This window comes from Cheilinus undulatus, linkage group 5 (assembly GCF_018320785.1).
Source record: "Cheilinus undulatus linkage group 5, ASM1832078v1, whole genome shotgun sequence".
NCBI classification, from domain to species: domain Eukaryota; kingdom Metazoa; phylum Chordata; class Actinopteri; order Labriformes; family Labridae; genus Cheilinus; species Cheilinus undulatus.
The window spans coordinates 23,345,367-23,369,756 of record NC_054869.1 but is presented as its reverse complement, the minus strand read 5'-3'; the positions used below and the strand labels follow the sequence as shown (position 1 = coordinate 23,369,756).

At 38.2% G+C, this 24,390-nt stretch overlaps 1 protein-coding gene across 2 annotated transcripts; it reads left to right on the top strand.

Moving 5' to 3' along the window:
* Positions 1-302: 302 nt before the first annotated feature.
* On the top strand, positions 303-23,972 carry dok2 (docking protein 2). 2 transcript variants are annotated; one of them, XM_041788490.1, is made up of 8 exons: positions 303-715; positions 4,033-4,170; positions 4,550-4,717; positions 9,778-9,886; positions 19,361-19,530; positions 19,630-19,788; positions 21,145-21,261; positions 21,806-23,972. In XM_041788490.1, the coding sequence occupies exons 1-8, from the start codon at positions 656-658 to the stop codon at positions 22,634-22,636; spliced, it is 1,752 nt and encodes a 583-aa protein (XP_041644424.1). In that variant the 5' UTR covers positions 303-655; the 3' UTR covers positions 22,637-23,972. The 2 variants fall into 2 exon arrangements, with proteins under 2 accessions (XP_041644424.1, XP_041644423.1); XM_041788489.1 differs by having other exon boundaries at positions 19,630-19,914.
* The last annotated feature ends 418 nt before the right edge of the window (positions 23,973-24,390 follow it).

The window sequence follows — 24,390 nt, the reverse complement described above, 5'->3', positions numbered from 1 at the left end:
GCCACCAGATGGCAGCACATGTCCAATTCACGTTTTATAATGTTTCTGTATTGGGGAAACAGGTGGTTTGTGCAAACATCGATGAAAATAAAAATCTGAAGTGTATTCTGAGTAGAAACGAAGAGGAATGTGATTACAAAATCTAAAAGTTTGACATGGAGGAAGGAGAGACGATACTGGAAATGGAAATTTCGATTAGTTCTTCATAACACGTTGCAACAGAGTGTGAGGCAGGAAACAGAGATGACACACTCATTTGTTCTCTACTTCACACTCACACCACCAGAGACAGAGGACAGAAAAGAGGAGGTGAACCACACAGTACGAGACTTAAGAGAAAGAGGAAACTGAGAAAGACGAGAAAGAGGGATACAACACAAAAGCAAGCGAAAGGTGAGCAAAAAATCTCATGAAGACAAGTGCAACGGAAGGAGTCAAACTATCAAAGAAGTCAAGGAGGTGCAGAGCAGAGAGGGCACAGAAGAGAAGGAGGAGGGAAGAGGAGAGAAGTGGACAAGAAGGCGAAGAGGAGGCCGGAGGAAGCAGAAAGTCAGAGAGGAGGGTAAAAACAGAAGAGGCATCGAAAAAGTGAAACAGAGAGAGAAGCGGTGAGGAGAAAGAAAGATAAGAGGAGAGGAGGGCCTGTAGCGTCATCATGGAGGAGGACATCAGGAAACAGGGGATGCTTTACCTGCAGCAGCAGAGGTTTGGAAAGGTACAAACACCCACACTAAGTTGACGCTATTTTAACACGCAGGTCTGTGTAATGTTACTGCATTAGCAGCGTAAAGAACAACAGTGGCTTTAGAAGGAGGGTGATGGGCTCTGGTTCTTGTCTCGCAGGAGTTACAAACTTAATCCATGCGAGAGTTTGACTGAAAATACTTTTAGTACTCAAACATCAGAGCTTTTACACAACACAAGAATGTGAACTACTTCCTTACTGTTCTTATTTATGTAGTTCCTCAACTACAAGACCAGTTTCTACCAGTCTGAAGGCACACTCGGTAAAGGCAGATGTGCCAAAACTTTCACCAGAAAGCTGCTACTTAATTCCCAAGTGAAGGATAAAGTTAACAGAAACAGTCTAAGATGTGGACATTGTCTCAGTATCATCACTCATTGGATTCAGAAGTGGAGTTTAGAAGCCAAACATTGGAGGATGCCATATTTAAAATGCCGTCTAGCATAGCTGTCTGTTACCTTGTACCTCTCTCCAGGTTTCCAAATTACATTTTAATCTTATTTTGTAACATACATTCAGTACATAATGCACATAATGTCAGCAACACTGGAATCGCTAAACATAGCTAGTGTACTTATAATCAAAATAACACCCCTTTACCAAAGTTTATTTTTGTCCCTATAATTTTTTGATGCAGTCCTACAGCTGTTTACAACTTTCACCATATGTTTTTCCTATACAAAAGTGTAGGCCTTCATGCCATTGGTAGGGATACTACTACAGGAAACAGATCAACAGTCTTTAAAAGTTGTCGTGAGAAGTTTGAGTGACGGCTCCCTGCTATTGAAGCCGTAGCATTAAAACATTAAAAAAGACACACTTTTGTGCTATGCTTCTGTCCTTTTGGGCATTCTGGTGAAAAACCTAAAAGATGATTATAATTTTTAATGTTTTTTTTTTAACATAATTTGTGAAATATTGTATTGTATTCATATTATATTTAATTATAGATTCAAGACAGGAGACAAGGGGAAATCAACTGAAATTGCCGACAGATTAAACATTGTATTTCTGGTGGAAATAATATCCACATCCAATGAAGGAGTTAAACAAACAAACAAACAAACAAACACAAACAAACAGACAAACAAAACAACACTACCAACCCAAAAAGGCTAGTGGTCAAGTCTCACAAAAGCCAACATTGCTTTATTCCGTGTTTTGTGCAAAATGTCACTTGTGTGCAAAACATAATAAACTTATGGAGCCTAGTAGGAAAACGGAAAAAAGTAAACCACAATATTCAGTGTTTCCCATAAAATAACATTTTACTTGGACAGAAGAAGTTGGTTGGTTCAATCTGTATATATGAAGAGTTCATTTGCAAAAACAGTTAAGCGCCATTCTGGTAAATAATGAAAAAAATAATAAAATTAACACTTTCAATTGAGCTATCATCTGAACTAAAATCTTTAAAAAATTATTAATTAATTATACTTATTATAATTATACTTAATCAACTACAGTCTGATTGATATTACAATGAAAAAATACATTTTATGACAATTTATAAAAACGGAGTTAACTGTTTTTGCAAATGAGCTCTTCATATATGTTTTTTTTATTTGTTTCTGCGTTTTTGACAGTATTCATCAGCATTATGTTGTATAATCATGCTCAAATATAATTTGCTTTAAAAAAATGTAAATGGATATTCTGCAATCGTAGCAGGTGAGCTGCAAGTGTAAAGGCTTGTTTTTGATCAGGTAGTGTATCACAACCATCATCATTGTCTGCAGAAGTACATGATAATATCAGCTGCAAGAGGCTGCAGAGTGATTTTATATCAAAGGCATATGGTGCTTTATTTTTAGCATGAAAAAAGCACACCTTCATCAGTGGTACCAGAGTGTTTCTTACATGCACTGATGAATATTTATGAACTTTCAAAAAAAAAAAAAAAAAAAAAAAGCTCTGCAGATATACCTGGTTGGCCCTCCCAAGTGTTGTGCATGTGTGGAAAACACTGATGTCTATCCAAACATCATTATCAAAACCTTTTAGGTATCATCTAATGTCCATATAGCTTCTTGATGGCTTGAATTTCAAGGCTTCTAGTGTAGTTAAAGTTTAGTAACAAAGGCTTCCTTTTTCATGCATTCCCTTTGTTTGCAGACAGACGAGCATCATGAGTAATGGCATTTAGATGTCTGTTCACAAAACTTAATTCAAGCTAAATCTTCATTAGATGAATGCTGAGGGGTTCAAGGGGTTCATTTTTGTAGATAATTTTCAGCTTCTCTGCACTACACAAGCTGTTATCCTATACAATCTCGGGGGTACGGCACTCAGACTTCGGGGAAATTCTTAGAAAAAAAAAAATCTACAGTTTATTCAGCATGATTTCTCACACTTTCCACATACTTTAAGTATTCTTATTGTTTTGTCTTTTTGTATTCAATATTTACTATTTCGTAGAAGCTATAATAACGCTGCCAATTGAAGATATGTTGTGACGTTTCAGTAACAAATGAGACAAAAGAAGACCCAAATGCAATGGCGCAGATGTAAATAATGTAAAAACCAAGAAAGGCAAAAGTAACAGTTTAACTAATACACTTAAGAGCTCAAAAGTCAAAAAGTTCCAACACAAAAACCTCACCAAAAATAATAACTGGAGACTCTGGGAGTCAGGAGGCAGGGATGACTAAAACACACAAGTTGGAGATTCACAGACAAACTGGCCAAGACATAGAAAGACAGAAACTAAATAGACAGGGACCGATTAGACACAGGGAGACAGGTGAGGCCAATGAGACACAGGTGAGGCCAAACGAGACAGGTGAAATAGGTGAGGGCAAATCAAGGTGGAGGGAAAAACATAAGGGAAGGAGGAGAACCAGAAATCACACACAAAGAGGGAAAATTACAAAATAAAACAGGAAACAATCAAGGGTAAACTAGAGAATGAAAAACATGTAAAGAAAGAACAAGATGGGGTGCAGGTGGCCGAGTGGTTAAGGCGCATTCCATGTATGTGGACGGCATGGGTTCAAATCTGGCCTGGGGCCCTTTACCGCATGTCTCTTCCTTGCTCTTGTCCCTGTTTCCAACTCTATCCACTATCCTCCTCTATCAAATAAAGGCACAAAAATGCCCAAAATAAACATAAAAAAAAGAACAAGATAACAGAAGTAGAAACTAAACTGGGAAACACACAAGAACATGGGGACATGGGAGGTTAAAACAAACACAAGGAACCAAGGAAACAAAAAACAATCTTGAAAATGAACACAAGAGAAACCACAACCTTGACGTGTGCATATTTGTTTGTTTTTTGTGTGAAGAAGTGGAAGCGTGTCTGGTGTGTCCTGTTCAGAGAAAGCTCCTGCTCAATATCCAGGCTGGAGTTCTTTGAGTGTAAAGATGGAGGAAGTGTGGAAAAGAACGACAAAAGTCTGCGCAAACAGCAGGAACACAAGAAGGTAGAATTTTTTCTACAGAGCTTTTCTTATTTCAGCTGCAATCTCATTCATGTTTGCACATGTTTGTCTTTGTAAACACATCTATGTTGTGTGTGTGGTCTCCCATGTTTTTTAAATCAGTTAAGAGTTTTAAGGAGTAGTCAGCCTGAATATATTCTACTAAAATGAACATCATACTGTATTGAAGAAGACTTAAAACTTGTGTTTGAGGCTATAAGTTCATAAGAAAATTGAGAATGAGTTAAATAGTTAAGCATGGAATTAGTTTGTATTTTTACAGACTCATAAAAGTGGAGTGGGGTTACCTTCTGCAGGTTGTCTACAATCTTTGATAAGAACACAGCGTAACAATAATAACAGTAATCTTTGTATCTCACAGGTGATCCGTCTGGCTGACTGTATTCGGGTGTCAGAGGTGGAGATGGACGGCTGTCCCAGAGACACAGGACCCTTTCTGATCGAGACCACAGAGAAGATCTACATTTTTGCCTCAGAGAGACAACACCTGGATGACTGGACACACAAACTGTGCGAGATAGCATTTCCTGTAGGTACACTCAAATGCAGCCTTGCACACATGCACATGCCTTAAAAAGTTCTTACACTAATTATCTGTTGGAACTTTTGTTGGAAGATAAAGCCCTCAAATGTGACTTTGTAAACATGTACATGCTCTCGCAACATCAGCACAACTACAAAAAAATGCAGTCATACTCTCACACATCTTTAAAAATGCCTTGCACTAATTGTGAGCCTCTGTTATGTCCTCAGATGTGAAATGAGTCCCGTTGTGTGGTTATGTAAACCCCTAGTGTCCTCACATACACGCACATCACAGCTGAAAGAATTAATGAATTCAGTTGGCTTTGCAGTTTTTAGACTTTCCCTCAAACTGTATTAAAACTAATTGTAAAGTTCACAGATTTCTGCAGCTTTCATCAGAAATTGAAGTACTTTTAACTTCCACAGAGATACATAACTTTAAGCTAGTGAAGCTGCAATTTTAGATGTTATACCAGTTTGGGATGCTAATGTGAATTTCTGTTTATGCTGTTGATATCTTCAAATTAAATAGTTTTAAATTAACATTATTTTGAGGGGAAGCAATGTTAATGGACAGAATAGAGAAAAGAACTGCTATGAACATTAGCAATGATTCATTCAGGTCAGAGGGTCAAAGTTAGTAAAATCTGCCATCTAAGAACAGGATAGTTAGAGGCTGACCTCTATGTTATTGTTTCTGCTATTGTTTCTAATTTTATTTATCAGATAATGCTCCTATGATAGAGTAAAGTGAGTACAGGAGGCAGAAACTGCCTTTAATCTAATGTGTATAGCTATAACATTAACCTTTCCCTGCTTAAATGTTTAATAACTTCCTCAGATCATCATGTGACCTCTGTCAAACTTAACAAACCTAAGAAATATATTATAAACAACATCCATCCAATGTGCAAGAAATAGTGGCTATAAATTAATGAAGTGTAAGTCAAGAAAGAAAATACCCATGTTTGTATGTGTAGAGTCACAGTGCTTCTGCTATCTGTCTATTCAACATGCACTACTTGGGATCATTTGGAATTTTTCTTGTTTTCCATGGAAAAAGTCATGAAATTTGTCTGAAATACAGCAAATGAACTGGACTTGCTGACATTGTCAGAGTTAGAAATAATGATTTTGAAGAAAGATGTTCTTTAAACTTTGCCTTCATTGAAAAAAAACAAATTTTGTAGCAATTACAGCCGTACAGACCTTAGGCATTCTAGCTGTCAATTTTTCAAGGTGATCTGATGGGATTTCACCACATGCTTCCTGGAGCATCTCCCACAAGATGGATTGGCTTGATGGAGTCTTCCTTCGTACCATACGGTTAAGCTGCTCCCACAACAGCTCCAAAGACTGTGCTGGCCACTCCATTACAGTCAGAATCCTGGTTACTGCTTATTCTGTAAATATTTCGTAGACATTCTGGAGGTGTGTTTGGGTCATTATCCTGTTGTAGGATGAAACTGGCCACAAGCAAGTGCTGTCCACAGGGTATCATGGCGTTGCAACATCTTGTGAAAGCTCGCCCTTCCCAAGGTCCCTTCCACTCTTTACTATCTCCTGTTCTACCACCTCCAAAGCATCCCAGACCATCTCACTGCCTCCACCTTGCTTGACTGATGGTTTTAAGCACTGTTCTTGCATCTTTTCATTTGTTCTCTATCTCACAAATGTTCTTCTGTTTGATCCAAAGACCTTGAACTTGGACTCATCCATGCACAACACCTTCTTCTGGTCTTCCAGTGTCCAGTGTTTTTGCTCCCTTATTAGTAAAATGGTTTTCATGATGACTTGGATTAGCAGACGTAATAGGAGCTTGATGCAGAGGACTGACAGTTGCTGGTAACTGTTTGTGAACTGCATGAAAATGTTTTTTCTTTGGAAAACTAAGAAATTTGCCAGTGATCCCAAACTTTTGAGTGGTAATGTAGGTCAGCATGGTTTTCACAATAAACATGTGACTTTTAGTTCGTAAAGGAACTTTAAACAACAGACCAGCAGGAAGCTTATTTATCGGTATTTACTTTTTTTTAAAGATGTATTTTTTTGGCTTTTTAGTGCCTTTATTTTTGACAGAGGAGGACAGTGGATAGAGTTGGAAATGGGATGAGAGTGGGCAGAGATATGCGGCAAAGAATTACAGGCTGGATTTGAACCCGGGCCACCCGCTTACATGGGTGGTGCCTTAGACCGCTAGGCCATCTGAGCGCCCGTCAGTATTCATTTTGTGAAAAATTTAAGATCTGAAGTGAAAGGTCAGCAGGGGTTAATAACATATCCAGGAAGAGGTTAAACTGGTGTCAGGTTACGACATTCATGTTTGTTGCCCTGCTTTCCTAAAACATCCCACAACATCACTTCACAATGCAAATGTCTCCTAGCCCATACTTTAGGTAAAAAAAACAAATGTGCTTAATATCTTTTGGAGTGCACTGATATGTCTGCAGTGCTTATAAAAGTATTTACCACCTTGTGTGTTTTACCCTCTTACTGAGTTTATAAGTTAATCATGGAAAATATAATTTGTTTAAAAAACAACAACAAAAAAAAAACACCTTAAATGTCAAAGTGAGTATTCTCAATTGAATAAAAATATGCAATCAATAAAATTGTTAAACATCCAAGGGGGTGACAACTTTTAAAGGCATTGTTGGAAAAACAGTTAAAAATCTGAAAACTATGTATGACTGTAGCTTTGCAAGTTACTTTAAGTTTTAACATTCCAGTCCACAGATTCTCTAGCTAGCTATGCCTTGATTCTGAAAGTGCATTTCCAAGGTTTGAAGAATTAACAGTTTCTAACAGATGAGAGAGGTATGCAGACCCACTCAGCATTCAAGAGCAGAGAGAAATTCTTAATATGAAACATTTTTATAAACCTAGACGTAAAAAAATCCTATTTAAACAGGAGGTTAACAACTCTATCTTCTGTTGTACAACAAACCTGAAATACATCTTTTCATTGCTTTGCATGGACTTTACCCACACTCTCTGAAATGTAACACAGTGTGCTGTGCTAACAGGATGGTGACTTTAACACTACACTCTGTGAGATGACAGAAGAGGAAACCAGCCAACAGACCTGGCTGGTTTGTCATGTTTTGTACTTTTGCCCCTGGTTTAAAATAAGTTTGTTGTCATAGAAATAGCATTGATCTTGGTCAGCTTTAGTTTATGAACATGTGTTAGGTTCACACAAATCTATACAACATGAAAACACATTTAAGGTATAATGAATTACAAATCAGCTGACTTGATTCCCAAATAGATTGAATGTCTAAAAGGGTAATAGTTGAAGTGGGAAGTAGACAGATTCTGTTTGTGTTGTTATTATTAGAAGTGTAATGACAGCTGACAGTCCGTAGCACCACATCCTCTTTATTTTTCTGTGAAAGGCATGCAAACAAAAATAGTTAGTCAGTCAGTTGGCTCATCTGTCTCATCTAAACAAGCCGTGAAGCATTGTCACAGTTACAGAGCATGTGATTAAAATAGTCTCTGAGCAAAATCCCAAAGTCTTACTGATTTTTTACATGGTTTAAATTGTGATTCAATATGGAATGTAAGACTTAATTTTAAACCATTTTGTTGATAAGCCCAAAATCCAACTTGTTTTCCCACTACATTGGAGAAACCAAAGGTGGGTTCAGAAACCCCATCTGGTTTAAATACCTCATTTTTTATAAGTTAACACTATGCAGTACTGTATTTGGAAAAAATCAAATCTTTTGTAAGTATATGAATCCTGGGAGTTATCCTTATATATGCCTAATTAGTGGCACAGCTGGGATGGCTGACTTGTACTCATGTTGTAGCTGAAAATAAGAATCTTCAGCTCTGCTGTTCTTGTTTCTAAACTGATCCTCTGGCACTTCTCTCTTGGCTGTTCCACAGAGCAGAACTAGAAAGTACGGTGATTCTTCTTTCAGTTTTTTTGCTCCAAGACGGTGGAACAGCCTGCCAGAGGATCTGAGAGGAGCTGAGAATATTGAGATTTTAAAAATGCAAGCTAAAAACACACTTATTCAGTCTGGCTTTTATGTAGTACTATATAATTTTTATAACTATACAGATTATTACAATCATTGTTTCTGTTTATCATATTTTTATAGAAATTTTAAATCTTAATTTTAGAGGTTTTAGGCTTTTATTTAACTCTAGTTGTGACCATCTATGTTTTATTTTCCAGTTTTATAGGCTTTGAATTATTTGGGATGTTAAATCTTTTATCATTATTTTATTTCAACCTTTACTGTTTTTATTCAAATTTTAATGTTTCGTATTTCATAAATTCCTCCCTTTTCTGATTTGTCTTTTATCTCTGTCTCTTTTCTTATCTTTCATGTTTTTAATTGTTTTAGTAAACTACTTGTGTGTGCATTAGTCTCTAAACCTTTTCACCATGATACCTTTTTGTCAATCACTTTTGTACAATCCTGGAAAGCACTTTGAACTGCAATTGAATTTGTTTGAAAGGTGCTATATAGATAAAGTTTAACTGAAACTGATGAAAGTTAGGTTAGCATTCCCAGTTTGGTGACCACCATTGTTAGGCTTTATAATGCCTCTTTAGAAACCAATGGGTGAAATTACTGAGACTATGCCTGCTCCTTTTCACACTCCCTACTTCTTCTCTCAACCCTGCAGTTTTTGGTTCTTTCCTGCCCTCCTGGCTGTCTATGAATAATCCCCTCCTCTGCCTCATGGACCAATTCCTGAGCTTGCTATGCCAGTTCATGCCAGATTGTTTGCAGCTCAATAACATGACAAAATCCTGGACCATAACCTTCCAGTCTCTTGTGTATGTTTGCTTGAATAAATCTCTAAACTTGGTCAGTTGCTCTGTCATTTCTGCATTCGACTCCTTCTGCTCCCTTTGTTTCCATCTGTGTTGTAATGTTAATCATCACATTTAACGGTGAAGACTGACAGTCTACCTCATGGGGCTTTAGCTCCTCCTGCAGAGGAACACTTTAAGCAATGAACTGTCCAGGTTAGGGATTTAACTCAACATAGGTCCACTTAAACTATGTTTACATATGTATGTGATTGTGTGTTCAGATGAGCTGGACAGAGCACAGCATGAGGAGAGGCAGCCTACACAGAGGAAACAGAGTGGATGAAGATGAAGGAATGGAGGACAACTCACTGTACAGCGGCAGAGAGACAAGTATGCCTAAGTGTTTTAGTTTAGAGTCTGTCTGTTCCTCTTTTCCTTTCATGTTTCTCTGTCAACTTTAAAACTCTTTTATTGTGCTATTATTTTGAATATATACATGCCTACCTTTGGTTCAATAAAGAAATTGAAAAGTAGCGGGCTCAGCGGGCAGCCCTGTCTACATCTTCATTGTAGCATTATTCTGTCTGTAAGACATCCATTAATTTTTATCCTCGCTGTTGGAGAGGAGTAGAGCATTCTTATACATTGTATAAATACATCACTAAACCCAAATCTTTCCAGAACTTGAAATAAGAAATCCCATCCAAAACAATCAAAGCCCTTCTCAGCGTCAAGGCTGAGAAGGACTGCCCTTGATGCTTCTTTAGAAATGTGATCTATTATATGGATGGCGCTTCTTATGTTATCATGCCTGTTGCTTATAAAACCCGTCTGATTCTCATCTATCAAGAAAGGCATTATTGTACTCAATTGTTTGGCTAATATGGCTGCATACAATTTCCCTCAGGGATTCTCTGATGCACTTATACCATTCTGGAGGGAATCCATCACAGCTTGGTGATTTATTGGCAATGAGATTTGAAATTTCACGATCAATCTCTTCAGTTGAGATTTCACAGATTAGTTTGTCATTTTGGTCTTTACCTGTAGAGGGAAGGTCTAATGAAGAGAGAAACTTTTGAATTGTTAGTCTGTCTGCTTTTCCTGGTTGTGTATATGAAAATGTGTAGTTTATTCAAATGCATTCTGGATTTCCTCTTCCTTCGTGGTCATCTTGTTTGTTATTGGATCCTTCATTTTATGGATTATATTTTCAGCCTGCTGTTTCCCAGGTTGCAAGCAACTTGGATGCTTTAGGCCCTGCCTCATAGTATCATTGTTTCGTGAATCTCAGCTTTTTTTTCCAGTTTCTTCACTACACCGCTTTCCACATTATTAAGTAAATTACACTTTTCTCTTGTTTTCCTAAATATTAAAGCAAATGACAGTCAGGGTATTTTTCAAGTCATCAGCCCTTAGAGCATAATTCAGATGTTTTTGAACAAACTTCATAATGACAACCATTATTTTTTTAAAAATAAAAATCCATCCAGGGTTGCACGGCACTCATCAGTCAACAAGACTGTTTGAAAATGAGTCTTCATGTATTTCTGGGTCCACTGCAACCGTTTCTGCTTGTGAGCATTGGATCGGGCGGCCAAATAGTTGATTTATGCATGACTGCAAGCCTCTGGAGGATCCTACACCTTGAGGCTGGTGGTACTCCAGGGTCACTAGCAGCTTCAAATACCTGTTTGCTGCTTTGTAATGGCATTTTAGTAGCTGCTCTCTTAATCTGATGAATTTGTCCATCAGAAACCTTCCTCATTATGCCTTTATCTGCAGGGACCCATCTGTGCTCTGAATCAGCCACAAATTTCTTCACAGTATGATGATCACGATTAATTTTTCATGAAATATTTAATGTTTTAATTCCTTGTCCAAGGCATTGCACTATTTGACACTTCTCGGCAGCAGAGATCCTTTTTCTTTCCCATATTGCTGAAACCTGTGGCCTGCTTAATAATGTGGAATATGTGGAAAAGTGCATTTTGAGGTTTTTATTTTTAAAAAAAATAATGGTTGTCATTATGAAGTTTGTTCAAAAACATTTGAATTATGCTCTAACGGCTGATGACTTGAAAAATACTCTGACTGTCGTTAGCAGTAATATTTTGGAAAATAAGAGAAAAATGTCATTTGCTTGATAATGTGGAAAGCAGTGTAAGAATTTTATCAATCTCGTGTTTAACAGGCCTCATTTGTTCATGTGTGGAAGAGTTGTTGCTCATAGGATGAAGTTGCTCTAGGTTCTTTAACTGTTCCTGCAAGTCTGATCGCCTTTTAGCTCTCATCTTCTTTAGCATAGTACTCTTAGCAATAATTTTGCCTCTAAGAAATACTTTTGCTACATCCCATAAAATTGCAGTGCCAACTGTTCCATTATCATTGTGTTCCTTGTACATTTTTAATTCCCTGGTCATTTCAGTTTTAAATGTATTACTATTTAATATCCAGTATTCAGCCTCCATAAGGTGTTTTTGGGACTTCTATCAAGGTTGAATTTCATAGTTAATCCAGAGTGATTAGAGAGGTCTCTCTGTCCTTTACTTTATGGAGATCTCTGCTAAACATGAAAAAGTAATCAACTCTAGAGAGAATATTGTGCCTTGCTGAATAAAATGTGAATTCCCCTCAGATTTATGCAGAAATCTCCAAACATCAGTTAGTCCCAATGATTGCAGGATTTTATTCATTTGTTTTTCTAGGAGGCTCCTTCTTCTCACTTGATCAGTCGTGTTTAATCTAGGGTTAAGGAGTATATTGAAATCCCCTGCACAAATACAGGTCCCTTGTGTTTCTGCAGCAATGAGGTTGAATATCTCCCTGAAAAAAGCAATGGCGCTACCAGGAGGCGCATATATGTTACACAGAGTAACATCTTCTGTCATAGAGTCACCCACATGCCTTTTGGGAAACTACAGTCAAGATTTTGTATGAGTTTTCTTCAACAGTTGTTTTTTTCCCACTCACCCAGGGGATATTTAGTACCTTGGAATTGTTTTTGTATCCATCCCCTGACATAAACTTTTCAATAACCCTCTCTCTGAGTTGCTTGGGCTGCTCTTTTGTCTTCATGGTGTAATGGTGGCCAGGAATACTGATGAACCAGTGACTGGACCTTCCAGACCAGGTGATCCCCATTTCACCAACTAGCTGGACCTCTGTTAAATTAAGTCAGTCACTTAAGAGGAGGTATTAACCTCCGCCAAGAGGTTATGTGATTGGCAGGGTTTGTTAGTAAGTTTGTTAGTTTGTTTGTTAGCAACATAACTCAAAAAGTTATGGACGGATTTTGATGACATTTTCAGGAAATGTCAGAAATGGCATAAAGAAGAACTGATTAGATTTTGGGAGTGATCCAGATCACCTTCTGGATCCAGGAATTTTTTAAAGGATTCTTTACTATTGGGAGATAGGGCTAATGGTGGAGGTCTGCGCTCTCCGAGTGCTTTTCTAGTTATTTATGCAGTCACTTTATTTACATTGCAGATTTTTTTTTTATTGAAATTACTTTGTAGAAATCTGTTCTCACTTTGATATTAAATAGTTTTTTTCTGTCAAAAAATTATATTGACCGTGATTGGTTTATAAAATCAATGAAAGGTAAAACATCCAAGGGTGTATACTTTTTATGTGGCCAGGTCTCCCTTGAAAAAGAGATCTTTGATCTTAATGGGACTAACCTGGTTAAATAAAGGTTAAATAAAAATAGGCCACTTCTATCGCCAAACCATGGTTAAAAAGTTGTTGAATGAAGTGCATTAAATGGTGCCTTTAAAATTTAAAAGACATTCTTGAGAATAACAAGATAACTCAATTAAAGTATAGGTTCCTGAGTTGGGCCTGTGCAGTTTCGGTATGTACACTTAAAAACTTTCCACCTCTGTCATCATACTGATTGTGCAATCAAATCTATAGCAAAGACACTTCTGGTGGTTTTAGCTGGAAATACAATAAAAGTGTGTGGCTTTTTTGTGGACTTGTTTTTCTTTCTTTTTCAAACATATTAAGATCAAGCTGTCAGACTCTCATTTTTTATCAACAGTAACATTTAAATTTTGCATTTTTATATCTGTGGACTTGACTCGGGTAAAAGATTCAAATTGAGGTCTTCTGTTTAGGTCTTAGGTCTTAGGTCTTAAAAACTTGTCAACATTTCTACCAAACTCGCTATGTGCCGTTCTGTTTGTGCAGCAGTTGCCATTTCAACCTTTAGTCACTGCTTCCTGTCTCATCTCCGACCAAACTTCACTTCCTCTCTCACTCTTTTCCCAGCGCAGCTAAATTTAGCAGCCTGCGGCCAAAATGATGCATCATGTTGCAACACACACACACACACACACTCACACACACACATAGAAAAAAACGGCAGTTTTTGTTTAAGACAAAGTACTTTAAACATCAGTGTGTTTCATATTGGAAACTCGGTTTCTTTTTAGGAATCAGCTTAAAATAGATACTCGATTCTTTTAGATTTTTAAAATTCTTCAGACCAGTCTTTGGACACAGACCTTTAAAGTGACTGACCTAATTCGACAGAGGTCCAGCCAGTTGGTACTAGTATTCTCATAATTAGTGAAATGAGGATCACCTGAGTGCAGTGAATCTTTCTCGAATGATTGTACTATAAAGACATCTGTGTCTGGAAGGTCCAGTCGCTGGTTCATCAGTATTCCTGACTACCATTACTCTGTGAAGACAAAAGAACACTCCAAGCAACTCAGAGAAAAGTTTATTGGAAAGTGTAAGTCCAGAGATGCATTCAAAGAAAATTCTAAGGCACTGAACATCCCCTGGAGTTCAGTTAAATCCATCATCAAAAGATAGAAGGAATATCTCACATGTGTGATCAGCCTAGATCATGCTGTCCTCAAAAACTGAGTGATTTTGCAAGAAGGAGGCTAGTGAGAGAGGCCACCAAGTCACCAGTTCCTACTCTGACGGAGTTACAAGCTTCAGCAAATGAGATGGGCGAGACTCTGCATACAACAACTGTTGACTGGCTTCCGTACCAGTCAAAGTGATTTCCCCTAAACTCTACGGGAGACTCAATGGTTGAATGGTCTGATGAGACCCAAATGGTGCTTTCTGGCCACCAAACAAGACCCTGTGCTTGTCTGACAACAAACACTGCACATCACCACAAACACACCATCCCCAATGGGAAGCATGGTGATGGCAGCATCATGCTGAGAAGCATTGCCACAGCATGATGCTGCCATCATGCTGTGGCAGCATCATGCTGAGAAGCATTGCCACAGCATGAATCATCATGCTGTGGCAATGCTTCTCAGCAGCTGGGACTGGAAGGCTTGTAAAGATACTGTAGAGGGTATCATGAATGCGGCAAAATATAGGAAAATCCTGGAGGATGACCTTATTCGGTCTGCAAGAGGACCATGGCTTGAGAGATGATGTGTTTTCCAGGAAACCAATGACCTGAATTATACAGCGAAAGCTACACAGAAATGGATAAAGGCAACAAGCAGTGACCAAGTCAAAGCCCAGACCTCAATCCAATAAAGTATTTGTGGCTAGGCTTGAAAGGGTCAAATTTCAGTTTCCAGATGTGCAAGCCTGACTGTGACCTATCCACACAGACTCAGTGCTGTGCAGAAAAATGAGCATCTACTAAATACTGACTAAGAAAGGATGAATATTTATGTAGTTACTTATTTTACATTCCATTTTTTTAACTGGCAATGCTTTGTTGAAATCTGTTTTCACTTTTACATTAGCCCTTTTTTTGTAATTTTCTTCATCAAAAAAGGCAAATTATTGAAACCATGATTGATTTAAGAAATAAATAAAAGGGTAAAACATCCAAGGAGGTAAATACTTTCATTGGTGCTGTACTTTTGTGTAAGCTCTTTAATTAGAAAAGTGAAATCAGATAAAGGAGATACCTTTATGTGAGTGCTTACTTCAAGTCACCCCTACATAAGTCACTGCCGCAGTTGAGTCACCCCAATCAAAACAGTCAGCCCACATCACTGGAAAGCAAACTTCTTTACACGTGCCGACTTTATCTCTCTAATGCTTGCTTAAGACCAAATAACTTTTCATTGGATTTCAAAGTCACAGACAAATTTACCAAACCCTGAATAAAATCCTGTGTGTTTGGTTGGACTTGGCTTAGCTCCTGTGATCTCAGTCATTTGGTGGAGATTGTTCATAACACACAGTCTGTTTTAAGTAACTCTTTTTCTTGTCCTGGTTTAACAGTTCAGCCAAATGTTACATATCAACACAGGTATTTGGTCTTGTCTTATGGAAATTGTGTTGTTCAGTGATTTGACCACTGTCAAAAACCAATAGGAGGGGTTTTGACAGCACCAAATGGGAAAATGTAGACCAGTGAACATGGCAGTTAGTGAGCATTTAAGATCCCCAGTCTCTGCAAAAATAATGTCTGTGCCTAAAAACAATGTGACTCTTAAATTTGAGCAACAGACGAGTACTTTGATGCCTTTACTCTTTCAACATTCAAACCGCCACGTGTTCACTACAGAATACTGACCATGCTAGTGGCGCTAACATAGTGGTTCCCAAACCTTTTTTGTCGGGCCCCCCTTTGGCATGTGGAAATGTTTTCAGGCCCGCCTAACCCGCACCGTACATATCAACATGTAAAAACAAGTAAATGTACAACAAACACACCAGTATTCCCAACTTTTGCATACAATTATTTTTTAGAATTTACCACAAGATAACACCTTAATGTTTGGAGTAGGGTTGCACGATATTGAATTTTTGCTGATATCCGATATGCCAATATTTACAGATTCATACTGATATTGATACTGATATTTACCTCTGCCAAGGAGGTTATGTAATCGGGAGGGTTTGTTTGTTAGTTATTTAGTTAGTTTGTTAGCAACATAACTCAAAAAGTTATGGACAGATTTTGATGAAATTTTAAGGAAATGTCCAAATCACTGTCTGGATCCAGGAATTTTTTAAAGGATTCTGTACTATTGGGAGATAGGGCTAATGGTGGAGGTCTGCGCCCTCTGAGTGCTTTTCTAGTTAAATATGCTTTTTGGACAAGAACTTTCGGTCCTTTTGGACATACTTAGAGGTTTGAGGATGACCAAGGAAACTTTAGTCCTTAAAAAACACTTCAAAGTTTAAAGAATGAGGATGAATGAAGAAACAAACCTCAACTGACATAGGTCTGTTTGTTCGGCCTAAAACTCCACTTATTTATTAGTATATATGGACAAATTTATATGATGTATGCTGAAATACACAGGTAAAATATTGGATGTAAATATTGGCAGAATTTTTGATAACTGCCGATGCCGATATTTACCTTTATAAGCTAATAGCTGCCGATACTGATACCAGACTGATAATATCGTGCATCCCTGATTTGGAGTTTTAAAATTCTAGCTCTCTGAAGATGAACAGTTTGATGAAAATACAAACTTAAGATCTCAGCCAAAGTGGTGATGGAAAAGCAAATTAGCACGGCTTGGTTTGGCTCGGCACAGCCAAAGCCATGGTGGAAAAGTCCCAAGCTTGTGCTGCTTAGCCTTGCCTTGCTGCACCCCCCTCCCCACCCCATCATAACCTCACGCCCCCTGGGGTGATGAATGTTTGACTATTACATGAGTTATAACAAGATGCAGCAGCCCTACTCAGACTCTCCTGTATGTTTACAATCTACCTGATTTATCTCTGCCTTTTTATTTTTGCAAATTTTAGCTGTTGATTTCAGTTAAAATTCAGTGATAGATGTTTCCACTGAAGTCACCTTTCTTTGTTTCTTTCTTTTGCTGACATCGTGTATTTCTGCATTTTAACACTCAGCACATTTGTTAATGTGAACTTTGAGTAGTGGAAACTTAAGTTTCTGCTGTGGTGTGTGTAGATGTGTGTGGAGTGTATCGCAGACTCTGTCGTAGGGTGTTGCTGAGCTGCAGTGGCCAGCCGATGCAACAACTTCAACTTTTATCTTCACAGGACAAACTTCCTCTATCTTGGCAGGAAGCTGCTCAACCAAAATAGCCACATTTTCCATTGAAGTAAAAAAAAAAAAAACCTAGTGTTATGTATTAAACTTTTTGATTGTAATTATTGATTCATGAATAAGTTCATTTTCATTTCCCTCAGGATGTTCCTCTCACTTTCTTATTAGTTTGGGAAAGGGGAAATGATAGTTTGTTAGATTTTACATGTTTACAATTTGTAAAAAGGAGCGCATTAGTACAACAATATGTTTACAGTTTGTAAGATAGGAGCACCAGTGGGGCCCCATGAGCAGAGGCTGTGGCTCCTTCTCTGCCTGTTGTTCCCCAGTCTTTCTCACCCCATCTTACGACTCTATTAACTCTTAAACTTGTTAATTAAACTGAAGAAAATATTTTCCAAATTACTCGAATGAACAGAAACTTAATGAAAATTTAGCAACCTGTGCGTAGACACTCTGTTGCTGCACCCATTCAGTGGTTTCCAGGTTGTGACTGTCTTCTTTATATTTAGCTGGTGGTGACTGTGAAGTATTGAGGTCAACCAAAGCTCTGTACTCACTTCTATATAAAACCCCACTTTAATATAGACACAAACACATTAATATTGCTGTGCTGAGAAAACAAACACTGCAGAGTAATTCAACTCTGATTGCAGATTTACAGTTTACTGTTACTACTGACTGAGCTAAAATAATCATTTAATACAAGGTTTCCACCAGAAAGTGCTGACAGGTCAAAGTACCTGCTGCTGTATTTGTACTGACACTAAAGATTCTTAAAAAAGTCTGACGCTTAAACAGGCTGAAGTATCGTTAGAAATATTCTAATGTGCATCATTTTATCTATTTATTTCCCTTACAACAACCAAACAGTTTTATCAAATAATTGAAAAAAAAGACTAAAAAGGGCAAATATCTTAAGAAAATGTTATTAAAACTTACAGCAGTGCATCTGGGACCTGTGTATGATTAAATGTCACAGCATCAATGTTACTGGGTGTCCATGTCAAATATATACTAAGTAAATAAATTAAAGAAATTAAAGGACACAAATATGAAATAAGTTTAAAAACACAGCCAGGTTGTGTATAATTATTGTGTTTATTGACATTAGTATTATACCATAATGATGTTGTGGAACCATGCTAGTAAATTAAGTGTACTTGGGGTCCTGATCTTAAGCTCCTGTAGCTGCTACTGTTTCCCCACATCCTCCAACACCTGCGTCACACACACCTGTCTGACTCTGTGCGTCTATGCATGCAGGTTTGCGTGTATGTTCCTGTGTGGTTTTCTCAGTGACACACATCTGACTTAAAGAATAGAAAAAGCATAAAACTCCTTCCCCATCTTCTCTTTACTGTCCTCTCTTGTTTAAAAGACACACAAAACGTCTTGAAACACATTCACATCGAATGTGTTTCGTTGAACACATTGAAACCCACTGAGTAAATCTCAGCGATAAGACATGTATATAACAGGTAAAAACATGAAGTATATTTATATACAGTAACTTACATCTTTATGCCGGTCCGACTGTCTAAGAACCACTTTTTTATACTGCATTGATGGACAATATAATCCCACAATGTTAGCAACAGACATTGTTTGCATTTTTCCTTATATTTTGACCATAAAAGGCAAAGACTGGTTTGACATAAATGTGCACGTTGAACTTAGACCCTCTTCCTTGTTCTTTCTCTTTATGCGGGTTTTACCTCACAGACTACTAGTACATACAAACTGCCATCACCTGTTAATGATTGGGCTTGAAAATAAGACCTGGATGCAACACAGTGAGATGGTCACCATTTAGTTTAATAAGATAATTTCTTTGTGAAATGTGTAAATATGTGTAATATGGGTCTTTTTTGTGTCTGTGGTAGTGCGTGACTTCAAAGTGAGTGTTCGGAGGACGGAGGCGTCCGATCGCTGCAGACTAAAAGGAGACGGTGTCCTGCGAGCCGACATAGATGCTCTCCTCTTCCTGGATAAGACAGGAGACGTTTTGTACACCTGGCCTTACAGATTCCTGCGTCGCTTTGGACGAGACAAGGTGACACAATCACACATTAACAGACACTGTCAGTGTTAATCCAGGGTCAACTGAGGATATTTGTTTGGTTTGATTCTTAGTCTGATGTCTCTCTTTCAGACAACCTTCTCCTTTGAGGCTGGTCGCAGGTGTGACTCTGGCGAGGGGAGTTTTGAGTTCGACACCAAACAGGGAAACCTCCTGTTTCAGGCTGTGGAAGCTGCCATCAACCTGCAGCGGATCTCCCTCCCCCACAGACAGGCTTCAGGAGGGGGGCTGGTGAGTCCAGAGACCCCCCAGGACCTGAACTTGCCCCAGCTTCCCTCCAACCCGACCCTCTTTCAAAGCAGGATGCCACCACTGCCTCAGCCTCGAAGCCATGTTCCACAGCACCCTGCTGCTCAGGTGAGCTCACAGGCCACCTGTGCAGGGCTTCAAAATAAAATCAGACCTTTAAGGTTGGGTAGAAATTTAAAATTTAAGTAAGAATAACTTTTAATGGGGAATAATAATATCAAAATGTAATAATTTCAGGAGAAAGTCAAAATTTTCATGAAAAAGTAAGGATTTCAAGAATGGCTTCAACTCCAGTGGTGGTTCTTTCACAGGATATTATTCCCCACTCTCTCATCCCTGTTTCTAGCTATATTCACACTCCTATCTCTCTAATAAAGACATAAAAGCCCCATATAAATCTAAAAACCCCAACCTTTTAAAATGGTTATATTTAAGAGCAGAGCTATCAGAATATAGCTAAGGTTAGAAGAAAAAAGCATTTTAATTATCCCAAATTTACAGATCATCATATGAATTTAAATTAACATCACAGCTTTTAAAAATAAAGTCTGACTTTTAAAATTTAGTAAGGCTGTTCTGGAGCATGCCACTTTTTGTTACCAAAGTGAGATTGGTCAATGGTTTCAAAATAAAGAGAGTTATTTCAAAGTAAAATAAGAATTAGTCCAAAAACTATTTATGAATGATGTCCATATTTTTCTGACTAATTCACATTTTCTGGAAAAAGCCCCTCATACTTACAAATGTTTCTGCATAATGTCCAGACTTTTTAAAAGCGAAGCTGACAGTTACTTTTTTTATTTTCCGGTTTTAAAGCACATGATATGATATAGCATACAAATCTTGATTTCCCCAATAATTTCAGGGCTGGTGTAGATAATGTGATATGTTTATGTTTACAGATGTAGGACATTGAATTTTTGCTGACATCTAAAATGCTAATATTTGTGAAATAAATTTGGCTGATATTGATACAGATATTTAAATGTAATTCAAGCCTAAAACTTCAGTCTTTAAGAAAAACACAATTTAAAGTTGGAGGATGAACAAATGAACAAATTTCAGTCCTTTAATCAGACTTTTAAGGGTAAGGAATGATGATGAATAAAGAAAAAGATTTCAGCTGAAATACAGCTGTTTGTCCAGCCTAAAACTTCACTAACTTATTTGTTTGAATGGCTAATATTTGCAGCTAATGTAGGCATTTTTATGTCCAAATATTAGTTGTAAATATTGGCAGAATTTTCATATCTGCTGAAACCTGTATGATGCTGATCGTTTGGTGCAACCCTTCTTAGATTAAATAAGTCTAACTGTCTGCATGACTTTGGTCCACAGGTAGCTGATGGTGTGTACAGCATGGTGACTGAACCTACAGGTCGTCAGGTGAATCATCACAAAGATGAAGACAGCTTCTCCTCTTCACCACAGCAACAACAGCATCGAACCCTGCTGGTATGAATCTCAAACTGAAAAATCACAGATACACTTTCATGATAGGACTTTGTTAAAACACGCCCACAAGGAAACTTACTTTGCATGCCTGGATGTGATTGTACACCTGCTCCACTATCCCAGCCATTATGCAGTCGTTTAGGGAAAAAACACCCCTTTCCATACAAACAGTCCTTATTACATTAAGCATCTTATGATGAGGCTGGTAACAGCACAGCGTTAATAGAGTAAAAATTAGTCCACTGTCTTGGAGAGCTGGTGGGAGTGCGCTGCAGTTTTTATGACACACAAACTTTCCAGAGAGGAGGAAACAATTTCACCTCGCTGTCCTCCTATGTGTATGGTGGGAGGGATATATATGTTACAATACAAAGAAAGAAATCAAGGGTGTTCACACCACAAATCAAAAAGAGACTAACCCCGTTACTAAGCTCCTTTGTTAGTGGGACATTTTTAACCATTACTTTCCTCATCGGGACAATGAGAGATGACCCAAAGAATAACAGACTCTGACTGGTTACATTTCTTACTGTTCTGCCTGCAGAATCGTCTCGAGCCTCCAGTAGACAAAACGCTGACTGGGGTGAAGAGTTTGACTCTGGACAATCGGGGCCTCCCCATCCACAGAAAGAGCCAGGTAAAGATGATCTCCAGCTGCCCTCTGCCTAGCGTTGACCCTGAATCTGATACCAACCTGGCCCAGGGCTCCAGCACCAACCTTAACTCCACACTGAGCTCTAAAGTGAGTCCCAACCCAGACCAGATGTACTCCAAGATCAGCCTGCCATCCTCAGACAAAGCCACCAGGAGAGAGAAGAGAGGCGGCAGTTTGGCTCAACCCTGCACCCCCCCTCTTATTCCCCCAGAGCCAGAGTACTCCCTCCCCTTTGACACCATTGCAGTCAAAGTCATGAGTGACATCCTGAAGTCGCATCAGGCATGTGGAGCTGAATCTGGTGCTGACCCGCTATATGACAGCATCGATGAGATGAAGATCAGAAACATCTTCCTGAGCAAGGCTGAAGCTCAGGGAGCGACATATGGAAAGGTGGAACACATTTATGACGAGCCTGAAGGCTGCGTCGCCCCAGCTGTACAGAAACCTCCCACCTCTGTGTACGACGACCCAGAGGAAATGAGAGGAGACGCCTGGAGAATTATGGGTACTCCTGCTGACCCTAAAGGCCACGAATATCCATATAACCCCCGTGTGGACGACTATGCTGTACCCAAAAGACCACAGAGAGCATGTCCTGTCATGCAAAGCACCACAGAAGAAGACGAAAAGGAGATGGAGCCACAAGAGGAAGAGGAGGAGGAGAGAAGAAATCAACAAGATTCACCTTATGATAATGTGAGCGTAAAGATGGCATAGAAGAGAATTAGCATGGTTCAGATCAATGATTTTAATCTTTCATTAATAATCAGTGATGAACATTTTAAGGAGACTTTTGTCTCCTCTCTGTGGCACCAGGACTGTCATGGCTGGCTTCTGTACTTAAAAACAGTTCATAGTTCAGATTGCAACAACCTCTGCTCAGCTCTCAAAAGTTTTATTTTTTTAGCACTTCAGCAACTTGGGTTTAAAGGCAGATTTGAAAATTTCAGAATCTTTCTTACTTAAGCAACATTGTAAATCTTACATATCATAATTAATTTGATTAAAAATAATGCTCACAGTAAATATAACTCAAATAATCAACATAGGCATAATAAAACTGAAATAGATTATAAAACGGACTAAAAATCAAGCTTCTTTTACTATTTATACCTTGAAAATTTTGGTAAATTAGTCAAATTTACCACTGAATCATTCTTTAGTCTTTTACAAACCTGTGGTAACATCAAACTACACTATAGAGCACTGTTCTTCTACATTATGAGGAGTTATTTGTCAAGAAAATACCCTCAGTATGGTTGCTAGATGAGTTGGCCATACATCTTAATATAGACTCCATTTACACTTCTAAACAGACGTATGTCCAAATATGGTTCTTCCATTTTTCCCTCTAAAATTTCAGTAGTTGCAAAAAAATCTATCATGACATTTAGCAGAACTATTCACTCCTACAATGTGTAAGTGTAAGCGTAACCTTATCAAGGTTAATTATGATTTAAGGGAAATTTGTTTGGGACCAAAAGAGATGTTAAACAGCATTTTTCGAGTTCTGGAGAAAACTGGATGTTTGGGACACTCTCGGCCATTGCTGATTGGTAAGATGCTGTGATGTCACTTTCCGTGAGATTGACTGATCTCCCCTGGTTGGCTTAGAAAAATCATCCTGGTTCGACTGTATCACAGAAGCTGTTTTTTCAAAGTCCAGGATCCTTCCTCTGTGGGAAGGATCCTCCCAAGTCAGAATCCTTAGAGGTGAGGCCAGAGTTCTCCCTGGCAACTCTTGAACACACATTTGGAACAGGCTAGCGAGTGTGCGTGATTACGTCATAGAAAGGATCGTGCCTATGTAAGCGGCGGCAGCAGAAATCAAAAGGGGAGGGGAACTAACAACAACTTTCACAAGTTTTACCCTGTGCCGTCTAATAAGCTATCACATCATCATATAATCATAACATTTATATTAATCATAATTAGGGGTGTAACGGTACAGAGAAATTTCGGTTCGGTACGTACCTCGGTTTTGAAGTCACGGTTCGGTACGTTTTTGGTAAGGTGATTGAAATTTAATTTTAATTCTTTAATTAAATGGTATTAAAATAAATAGGCTGAATAAATTACATTTAAATTATAAATAATGCTGCCACCTCCCTCCAAAAGTTCTTCAATGATTAAAAATATAAATAAATAAATAAATACATTTTTTAATAACTAGGTTATTTTCATTGATATATTGACATATTTATACCCATACCTTAAACGCTAACATTTCCCAGCTAACTTGAACGCATCATCACACAACCGCAAGTTAGCTTGTTAAGGATGGAAATTGGCGTCTTTTTCTGCCGATTTCAACACGGACTTCAGCACTGGACTACTTTTTTAACCAATGGGACCTACTACAAAGTTTGGAAGAACTTTTCACAGCCCATCTTGGAGGATTAAGAGGTTAAAGCCGTGTGAAATCGGAGGATAACTTCACCGATGACACAGCTTTAGAGTTCCTGTCTCAC

What these genes read in the sequence shown, in the direction of transcription:
- dok2 (XM_041788489.1), top strand. Translation starts at nt 656, where the DNA reads ATGGAGGAGGACATCAGGAAACAGGGGATGCTTTACCTGCAGCAGCAG. An exon ending in AGCAGCAGAGGTTTGGAAAG is followed by an intron (nt 716 to 4,032) that starts GTACAAACACCC and finishes TTTTGTGTGAAG; the next exon opens with AAGTGGAAGCGTGTCTGGTG. An exon ending in AACAGCATCGAACCCTGCTG is followed by an intron (nt 21,262 to 21,805) that starts GTATGAATCTCA and finishes TTCTGCCTGCAG; the next exon opens with AATCGTCTCGAGCCTCCAGT.